At 39.2% G+C, this 11,135-nt stretch overlaps 1 protein-coding gene across 1 annotated transcript in view; it reads left to right on the top strand.

Annotated features, from left to right (window-relative positions):
- Positions 1–6,272: 6,272 nt before the first annotated feature.
- Positions 6,273–11,135, top strand: part of LOC102832186 (protein YIPF4-like) — a 40,393-nt gene continuing 35,530 nt past the window's right edge. The window contains exon 1 of the mRNA XM_006835156.1: positions 6,273–6,351. Within this exon, the coding sequence (XP_006835219.1) occupies positions 6,273–6,351 (79 nt within the window). The remainder of the gene's footprint in view (positions 6,352–11,135) is intronic.

The following is an 11,135-nucleotide window of genomic DNA, read 5'->3' as shown; positions in this document are numbered from 1 at the left end:
AATTTGGACTTCTAACTTCCTAAAATGTGAGAGAATAAATTTCTGTTTGTTAGAGCCATACACATGTGGTTCCTGTTGTAACTGCATTAGATGACTAATCCATGACCCATAAACTTGGCCAGAGATAAAAAATAAATAAATTAAATTAAACATTAAAGGAGAAGTAATGAGCTCTGAAGAAAAGGAAAACACAGTGACGTTTTAGAACATTGTGTATGGGATTTTGGAGTCGTGTTATATGGTTTGAATTCCTCTCTTTACCACTTAGTATCTTCGGCAAGTGATGAACATTTTGCTGTTATCAGATTCTCTATCAGTAAAGTGGGGTAAACAAAAGTACCTACCTTAAAGGGTCGTCAAAAGGATTATTTAAAGCATTTACAACAGTGTGTCACACAAAGTAAGTGCCACGAAGGTGTCAGTGGTTAAGTATCATGTGGGGGGAGTACTCCTGTTACCCAACCCCAGGTAGAACAGAGGCTTTGCAAGAAGGGGTACCACTGACTGTTGGGAGGCAAGTGGGCAGGGACTGGCTTTACCCTTTGCTACAAGGAGGGTACGGGGAACAAGGGAGAACTATATCTTCCTTGCTGCCAAACTCCATCAGGAGTCCTGTGCCTCCAGGCCAATGTGTTGATCAGTGTTGTTTAAGTGCCATCGAATCAATTCCGACCCATAGCAACTCTGTATAGGGTTTCCAAGGAGCGGCTGGTTAGCTTGAACCACCGACCTTGCAGTTCAAATGACTTTGCAGTCTGACGCATTAGCCCACAGCCCCACACCAGGACTCCTGTGTCGATCAGTAGGCACCCACAAAAGCTCAAGACGGCTGCACTGCACCAGGCCAGTTGATAGCCCATTCACCTCTCTCCTGCTCAGTTTCCTCTCCCAACTGGCACTTGATCCACCTCTCTATTCTGTCCTCTGAACTCAGGGTTCCAGAATCACCATCCATGCCTATTTCACTTGGTCTCCCATGTCCTTGTTGCAGAGGTCTGCTCAATGTGTTTGCCTACTTTACCACCTTGCCCTGGAAGTGATCTTTCTTATTCTTAACTCCCAATAGATAACTATGCTTCATAAATTCTTAATCTTAAAATCTTAATATTGCTCACTCTATTTCTTCTTCCTATCCCCACTGTTGTAACTCTATTCCATGTTTTAGATTTATCCAAATATACCCAATGTCTAAGTCAAAACATCCTCAAACTGGGACCTGCTGGGAATTACTGTGGATATTAAGTAATATTTATGAATATTTTAGATATTAATTCTAACCAGGATATCGGATTATATTAATCCATGCTCTAATACATTCAATGCTTCCCTATTATTCCTAGAACAAAATTAAAATTCCTTAGAATAGTGTCAAATAAAAAAACAAATTCAGACTTTAACAGGGAGACTTTTTCTTCAGAAAGAAAAAGGAGAAAGGGCTACTACAATAAGGAGAACACTCTGTCCATAGATCTGCATGCATCTCAAAGAATTAGGGAATGTCTTAATTTCTTAATGCTGCTGTAAGGGAAACTCTACAAGTGATTGACTTTACCAAACAAAATTATTTTCTCCAGTTTGGGAGACTGTTGTTGTTGTTAAGTGCAGTTATGTTGTTGTCAAGTATCACTATGAGTCAGTACCCACTCATAGGGACCTTATGCATAACCAAAGGAAGCACTGCTGGGTTTGCCACCAACCTCACAATCATTGCTACACTTGAGCCCATTACTGCTGCCACTGTGCCAATCCATGTCACTGGGGGTCTTCAACTTTTTTGCTAACCCACCACTTCCTTTTCCAAGGATTAGTCCTACCTAGTAATATGTTTGAAGTATGAGAGACAGAGTCTGGCCATCCTGGTTTCTAAGGAACATTCTGGCTGTGCTTTTTCCAACACATATTTATTTGTTCTTTCGGAGGTTCATGATACTTTTAATATTCTTCTCCAATATCATAATTTAGATGCATCAATTGTTCTATGGTATTCTTTATTCATTGTCCAACATGCATATGAGACTACTGAAAATATAAAGGTTTGAGTCAGGCGTATCTTAGTCCTCAAACTGACATCTTTGCTCTTGGACACTATAAAGAATCTTGTGCAGCAGATTTGCCTAATGCAATGCTTCATTTGATTTCTTGACTGCTGCTTCAATGAGTGTTGATGGTTGATCTGAGCAAAATGAACTATTTGACAACTTCAATCTTTTCTCCACTGATCTTGATGTTAATTTGTCCAGTGGTGAGGATTTTTGTTTTCTTTACACTGAGGTGCAACCCAAACCAAAGGCTGTGGCCTTTTATCTTCATAAGTAGTTTAAGTCCTCTTTGCTTTCAGTAAGCAAGGTTGTATCATATACATATTATAGGTTGTTAATGAGTCTTCCTCCAATCCTGATACCATGTTCTTCTTCATATAATCCAGCTTCTTGGATTATTTGCTCAGCATACAGATGGAATAAGTATGGTGAAAGAATACAACCCTGGCACACACCTTTCCTAATTTTAAACCATTCAGTGTTTCCTAGTTCTGTTTGAATAACTGCCTGTTGATTTATGTCAGGTTTTTCATGAGCACAATTAAATGTTCCTGAATAGTCATTCTATACAATATTGTCCATAGCTTTTCATGATCCACATAATCAAAAGTCTTTGTGGAATCAATAAAGCACAGGCAAACATCTTTCAGAACACCAGCTGTAGTGGAAAATGTTCTCTCTCTTGGCTCTGGTGGAATGCCTTTGTCTCTCTTCACCTTCCAGTGTTGATCTTCATGTGTTGTGGCATCTATCTTCCCCCAGATGTGTGTTTCCTTTCTTCTGTGCCTACTAATATCTCTCTTGTACCTCAAAAGTGATTGGTTTAAAACACACCCAACAATGAGGTGGTCAATTAACATAACAAAGAAAACTATTTCCAAACGTGATTACAGTCCCAGGTGTAGGGGTTAGGATTTCAAACACATTATTTTGGAGGATACTAGTCAATTGATAAAAATGAAAGTACATTTTCTTTTCTAGAAACAGAGTTAAACATGGCTAGAACAAACCCAGATGTGGGGAAGTGAAATGGAAGGGCGACATTATTGGATAGTAATCAGAGTGTACACTAAGAAAGAGGGTTTATATGTTGTCTCAGATTGCCAGATTTGGGAGAAGTAGATGGTTTTAACCAATGTTTACTTAACTAGCACTTTGTTTCTGATTGATCAGTGGAGAAAAGTAACTTAGTTACTCATTCATTTGGCAAGAAATGGGAATTAGGAGAGTCTGTATATAGTCTGACTTTGTCATTAGTGAACAAGGGGGCATCTATGAGTCTTATCTAAATCATATGGGAAGGGTGGTTATATGTAGGATGCTATTTTCCTGAGGAGTCCTGGTGTGATGCTGTAGGAAAAGCACTGAATTGCTAACTGCAAGCTGGGTGGTTGAAACCCACCAGATGCTCACTGAAAACCCTATACAGGGCCACTATGAGTTTGAACTGAGTGGACAGCACTCAACAACAACATTTTCCTGATCACGGTGGGTGGGGGATTTCACTATTTTTTAGTATTACAGGTGACATGGGCTGGGTTCTCTAGAGAAGCAAAACCAGTGAAACATATATGCATACATAAAGAGAGGTTTGTACTGAGGAAATGATTCACACAGTTGTAGAGGTGGGCAAGTCCCAACTCCATGGGTCAGATGTCAGGCTAGAGGTTCTGACTCATGCAGTTGCAGGGCTGATGAACCAAGATCAGCAGGTCAGACAGCAGGCAGGCATATTGGGCAGGTAAGACGGCAGGCTGCTGACAACTCCCAGGCTTGGCAGACAACAGAGCAGGTGAATGGTTCAAGTCCAAAAGGACCAGAGGTCAGATTCTAAGCCAGATGCAGGATCCAGACCCAATAGAAAAACAACAATATATTGGAAGCAGACCACATCCCTGAGGAAACTTCCCTTAAATTGATTGGCTGCTCATAGCAGATCTCATCATAGAAATGATTACGTTTTTTATATCTCATCATGGGGTGACTACATCTTAACTATCCAACTATTGAGAATCCTGGCCCAACCAAGTTAACACAAAACCTAACTAATTACAACAGGGTTCTAGTTAAATTCTACATTATCAGTATCATACAAATTATTTTATCATCTCTTTTTAAAATCTACCTGAGCAAAATCACCTGTAGCCATCCTCACCAACAAAACCAGAGCTCCAAATAAATTAAATGACTTCTAGTTGACCAAGTTTACCAAAATGATCCCTGGAATATTATCACCCAGGCTGCCAGTCCTTTTATACTCTCTGTCTGCAAGTTTGTACTTGTGCTTTAAGTCCCGACTCAGTTGTTATCTGCTGTCAGGAAATTTTCTGGATATTCCCTTTTACACATTAATGACCATGCTGTCTTGCTGATCTGTATGTTTCTCCAAGGTCATCTTGAGGTAGGGGGTAATGAGGATACAGAAATCAGGACTAAACATAAGTTGCATATTGATGAAAATCTTGTAACCAACATCTTGAGGAATGTTGAGGCCTAAGACCCTCCTTCCTGGGCAATTGTAAAGATGTGCAGGGCTTGCCAGGACTCTAGTTGAGCAGCCACATCTTGGGACATGCCATTAAGGAAAATCACTCATAAAAATTCAGTTTTTTTACGTCCTTGTGAGATATTTCCAAGTTGGACTAGTTTATCCAGTGTCCTGAGCATACATGCTTGACATCCCAAAATAAGCTTTGTCTACTTCTATCAGAGCTCTTTGTGGTGGGTTCCATCATGAAGAAATGTTGCCCATACACCCAAGTAGCATGGCCTCTCCTAAAGAGGCCATTTCCTGGAAATCCCTGATTATCTTTATGAATAAACATGATGCGTTTCCCTACCCCAAACATTTCAACCCCAGCAAAGTCTTTGTTCAGAGAGACAGGATTAAGTATTGCAGCAAGCCCTCCTATCTCCACTTGCAAGCCTCTTTCCTGTAATAAACTTTTCCATGTATAGAAATTCGCCTCTCCTGACTACTCTTAATCAATAGAAGGCACCTCTCTTGAATCACCTCTCTTGAAGGGTGAGGTAGTAGGTTCAGCACTCTCTGCCAACAGTTTCACAGTATACGTCCAAACCATCTCTCTCCAAACTGGAAATTATATTGATGTACCTTGAATTAAATTTAAACTCTTTTTTTAAAAGTGCGTTTGTAAACTTAACAAAGACAAGTTCTGTAGACAGAATTTTCTAGTAAAAAGAGCACTGAACTAGAAATTAGGTGTAGGTACGGTCCTAATTCAGTTACTACCTTAACATCTCTGGGTAAGTTGTCCCCCTTTCAAACTTGAATCGCCTACAAGTCCTAGTCTATGGGTAGTACTTTACAGTTATCTGTTATTATTTTTAGTATATAGTCAAGATGTCTTCATATTCCAGCTGAGGAAACTAGGAACTGAGATGATCTGTAATTTAGTTAAGAGTCCATACGAGAATTATCAATTACTAAAACGACATTCCTGGGGTAGCGCTATAGGACTGCTATACAGGATAAGTACTAGACTGTTAAACAAAAGGTTGGCAGTTCAAATCCACCAGCCGTTTCTCAGAAGCCCTAGGTTGGGTCGCTATGACTCGGAACCGACTGGACGGCACTTAACAAAATTGCAACAGTATCTTATGGTCCTAAACCCGGGCTGGCATCTAATAAAAAGTCTCTAACCTACCCCGTGAATAAAAATGGAGTTAAGAGGTACAGAAACACAGGGCAAACTGGAACTTGAAGGAACAGATACAAGCAAGAGGAAAGAGAAAGTCTCAGCGTTCCACGAATCAAGAGGAAAGAAAAAGCCCTCAGCGTTCCACGAAGCGTTCCACGAAGCAAGAGGAAAGAGAAAGCCCTCAGTATTCCACGAATTAGAAGTAAACTTCCTGTCCTGGGAAAACTTCCGGAATCAACAACAGAAAGAACCAATCAGAACCTCTCCTCGGGAGCCAATGGGAGACCATATTACAAAGAGCCAATCCAAGTGGTGCTGTCACTGTTATGGTCCTGTCAGGGCACCGGCGTCGTGGTGCTTGGGCGGTCGCCACCGATAAGACTTCGGTGGAGTAGTTTCGAGAAGCATTCCAGTGGCCAGCAGTGCTCGTTTCCGGTCTTGCTCCCATCTTACAACTCCTGGCTCGTAGGCCGCACCGTAGGGCGGGCGAGCGGGTCAGCGCCGCGGCCGCCTTGGGGCCTGGGCCCAGCCGCAGCCTCCTCCACTGCGGCCGGCTAAGAGGGGTTGAGAGATGCAGCCACCAGGCCCTCCCCCGGCGTATACCCCTACTAACGGAGACTTCACCTTTGTCTCCTCTGCAGACGCGGAAGGTGAGACAAGGAGCGCCAGTCATTCTGAGGGCGCCCGGCCCGACGTGGGGTCCTCTTGGTGATGAGGCGGAGCGGCCGTTGGGGAAGGGCAGGAAAAGTACTGGGGACTCAGGCCCTCCGCGCCCTCTGGGCCTTCGAAAGGGACCGAGCTAGGGATGTTGGGAGCTTTCCCCACACCGGTGACAGGCTTTTCTGGTTGGCTTCTTCAGCTCAGGTAGACCCACGGAATCCTGAAATTTCGTTTCTGGCTCTTACAGTACAGGAAAGAGACGATGAGATTGACTAGGCTAGGTGTCAGAGAAAGAAAACACAAAAGAGGAACTGTTGCTCTCTGTTATTTATCAAAAGATAAAAGATGCTTTTTTGTTTGTTTGTTTTTTGTTTTGGCGAGGGGGTGAGTCGGCGCTGCAAATAACAACTTCCCTCGAGGAGTTCGTTTGTCTTAGCCTAGGTCCCAGGTTTCCTCTCATTCTGTAGTGTTTGATCTCATTACACAGCAGTGGATCCAGATATATTTGAAACTTCTCTTAATCCAACTAGGTGCCCCGGTAGTGTGTGCAGCTTTTCTTGCATTGTTTCGAGGTAGCAACCTCACTCTGCTAGACAGATTTTCCCACAGCCCAGCGAAATATGTTTTTCTTTTTTTTCACGTTTCCTTACTTCACTTCTTGTAATCTAAATCTTTCAGCGTTTGTTCATCTCAGATGTTACTTTTACCAGATTGTACACCAGTTGTCCTCCAGTAAACACTTCCTGATAGGAAAAAGTAAATTACACTTAGCTAGTGACATTTCATCTTAGAGAAAGAACTTTAAGTTTAAATTTCTCTCAGAAATTTGACTTTCTAGTACGTCAGTTGGTATACCTTGTTTTCCTTTTCTTTTTCTCATATTTTGTTTTTTAAGGGGCATTGTTATTTTTTTAAAGACACTGTAATTTTAATCATAATTTAAATTTAAAATAATTTTTAACTATCAAAGGAAACAGCTGAGTTTTTTTTTTTAAGCTTAATATGACTGCCTAATGAAATATGGCAACCCAAAATATTTCAGTTTGTTTTCATTTTCATCTATTAGTATAATGCCTAGGGAGGAATATCACCTTAATTTCTTGAGATTTAAAAAAAAATGGGCTGATCTATTATTGAATATCAGAACTTGATTTGCTCAAATTCATGTGAATGTATTTTATTTCATATGCTCCCTTCCCCCTTTCTTAAATACACATAAGAAATCTGACAGAATAATACAACTAGCTAACTTATTGATTCCAAATACTAAACCAAAAAACATAGAATAAGTAAAATCCATAGGTTTATTCAAACTTATCCATGTATACATATTATAACATGTACATACCCCCTTGAACAGTTTAAATTTAGAGCATTTTAGGCATATGACCTGTTTGAGCTTTATAAGAATCCTGATGAATTTATTATTCTTATCTTTTATAAAGAAACTGAAACTTTGAGAAGTTTAGTAATTTACACATGATGGACCTGAAATTAGGATCTAGTCTTTTGTCTCCTAAGATTATTTCTAAAACTAAGCTGTGATGCATCTTTCTTACATTTTTAGAAATTTAATAGTATATCTGAAATAAAATGTTGAGAGTTCTGGATTTGCATCCTGGTATTACCAGTTACTGTCTATATGATCTTGGGCAGGTTACTTATGTATTTCAACCTCACTTTACAAACTGGGGATAATAATGTCCAAGAAAGTGCTAAAATACTATGCAAATGTAAAGCTCTTAGTATTAGATCTGGCAAGGTGATCATGTTAGCAATGATAACTCAGTCATGTTGCTAGGGTTTCAGTAATAACTGACGCCACACTTTTGTTCCCCCCTTGTTCTCCAGTATGAATATTTGACTTTGTAACTCCAATTCTTTTTTCTGGTCCCAAACATGTCATGTAAATTCTTGATTTTTCTCTTTTTACTCTGTTTTTGTAACCATGAATGTTTTCAGCTTACAAATGTTTTCATTGTAGATTTTCTTCCAAGTCTCTCTCCCTTGCTTGATTTTTGTGTACATCTTTGCTTTGAAATGTACCCTGATATCTTGTTTCCATATCTATGCTTATCCTAGTCCTTATACTTGGAACACCTTTGTTCTCTTTGCTCCAAGTGATCATTAAAACTGAGCTCAAATGCTCTTTCCTTGATTAACCTTGCAAAACTATTCCTCAGAAACAAAAACTTCTGTAATATTCTCTATATCCTATATCCTAGCACCTAGGCAGAACTGGACAGTGTTTTGTTCCTGTTGTATATAAGGTCTCTATGAATTAGAACTGACTTGATGACACCTAACAACAACAGTACTTATCACGGAACCCATAACATAAACATTAAATGTTTGTTGAATGAGTAAATTATTTCTGCTTTGTTTTGTTTCATATAGCATTGATTGATAGTTGAAACTACAAAGTTTTGGAGCCCTGGTAGCACAGTGTTTAAGTACTCAACTACTAACCCAAAAGTTAGCAGTTCAAACCCAGCTTCATGAGGAAAAAAGACCTAGTGATGCTCCTGTAAAGATTACAGTCTAGAAAACAGTGTTTTACTCTGTCATTTAGGGTTGCTGTGAGTTGGAATCGATCCTGTGGCAACAACAACACAGATATAATTAAGAGTATAACTGGGATTTAGAGCCAAAAGACTTTGGTTAGAGATTTGACTCTTACAGTAGCTATGGGCAAGTTACGTATCTTCTATAAGTGTCAATTTTGTTATCTATAAAATTAACAGTATATTTACAAGAATATGGCAAAACCTAAGATAATGTGTATAAAAGCAAGGTCCGTAATACATGTTAAAGGGACATGAGCTGTACGTATGTAGAGTATTAATTGAATTGATAATAATGAAATATGAACTAAATATTCAAATAATTGTGTAAAATGACATTGAAGAACAGTAATGAAATGCATATGTATAAAAGCAAGGATGCAGTGATGCCATAACATGGAAATTATAGAAATCCTTAAGGCAAATCTTTGACCTTACTTTGTATTAGTAAGTACTTCTTTGCCTGTTACATGGTCACACACCAGCAGCATTGACATTGTCTGGTGTTTAGTAACGCAGACTGCCTTAATCTGCATTTTAACCAGATCCCCTAGTGGTTCCTATATACACTGGAACTTGAGAATCATTGGTTTGGAGTGCTATAAAAGATCAGAATAGGAGGAAAATATTTGTAAGATCAGCAAAAATGTAATAGAGATGATATTTTGCCAAATTTTGCAGGATCATCATTTGACAGTTTAGGATGGAGGGGACTGCATATGAAGAAGTCCTTGACCACTAAGAAATTCACAGTCTAATAAGAAAGAAAATGTCAATGTACATAATACATGTATAAGTAGTTGTTGTTAAGTGCCGTCAGTCTCATATATAAGAAGTGGTGCTAAATCATTTGTAAGTCCATCTAATAAATTATATTTTTTTAAAAAACAAAAATGATGCTAGAAAGGAGGGAGTGGTTGGTTATCTATGTAGCAAGAGGTCCCTGAAGTTTTCAGAAACAAAGGAGAGGTGCATTTTGAAGGATGAGTGAGAGTTCTTAAGACTAAAAAGGAGGAGGAATATTCACATAAAGAAAAACAAAAACCTGCTGTCACCAAATCAATTCTTAGTGCCCTATATAGGCTTTCTAATGCTATAAGTCTTTATAGGAACAGACAGTCTTCTTTCACCTTCGGAGTAGGTGGTGGGTTTGACCTGTAAACCTTGTGGTTAGCAATCCAGTGCTTATCCTACAAAACCACCAGGGTTCCTTTAACATTTACATTAAAACTATACAGTTAGAATGATAGTGGAGTAGAGGCAGTCTGTAGATCATAGATTTTATACTATTCGTTCTTCACAGACCTAAAAATTACAAATTTGGTCTATGATATCCCTGGAGTTAGAAGCGGTGTTTTCTTTCTTGATGCTAATATACCCACTGCCTAGCATAGTTCTGGCACATAATAGAAAGTTAGTAACTTTTGTTGAATGAATGAATGACTGTGATTCTCTCTTTTGATTAAGATAAAGGATATGTGCTGCTAGAACACTAACTCAGCAGAAATTCAGCGCTATTGGGTTAATGCTCTGGACTGCAAAATCTATTTGAACTGCAAGGCTGGCAGTTCAAGCTCTTCAGCCACTCCTCAGAAACCTTATAGAGTGTTGCTATGGGTTTCAACCCTGTCACAACAAGAAGTAAAAAAAGTCATGGATAGACTAGTAAGCAAGAAAGATGATCTAAACCACCAACTGGCCATTTCCCTCATTCCCCGCCCCACCCCACCCCACCCCACACTTTCTGCTCCGGTAAAGATTTACAGCCTCGGAAACCCTGTGCAGGGTCAATATGATTTGGAAGCGACTCCACGGTATTTAACAACAATAACAACAACCTCTAAATATCTTTGTGTACTGAAACATCCATCTTTCAGTATACAAAGAAGAAAGAGAAGGTTTCTTTCTTCCTTCCCTAGAATGTTTATTCCTTATCTGCTTGCATCTGTTAAGAACTTTCTTTCTCTTACTTTTTTCTTTAGCATCTTCTCTTTTGTTTTTACCTCAGCTCTACCATCACATATAGCAGCTCCCTCCTAATTTTTTTTTCAGTTATTTATTGTTAATTGAATGAAGGTTTACAGACAAGATCATCAGATTTATATTTAATAAATCATACACTTTGTTTCATCTCTGTGATTGCAATCTCCTCCATGAAACAACAGTTGTCCCACTTCCTCCCTGTGGTTACCCATGTACAAATACGCTCT

This window comes from Chrysochloris asiatica, unplaced genomic scaffold, assembly GCF_000296735.1.
Source record: "Chrysochloris asiatica unplaced genomic scaffold, ChrAsi1.0 scaffold00016, whole genome shotgun sequence".
Lineage (NCBI taxonomy): Eukaryota > Metazoa > Chordata > Mammalia > Afrosoricida > Chrysochloridae > Chrysochloris > Chrysochloris asiatica.
Note: the sequence above shows the minus strand (reverse complement) of the source record. Positions and strands in the feature narration are given on the sequence as shown.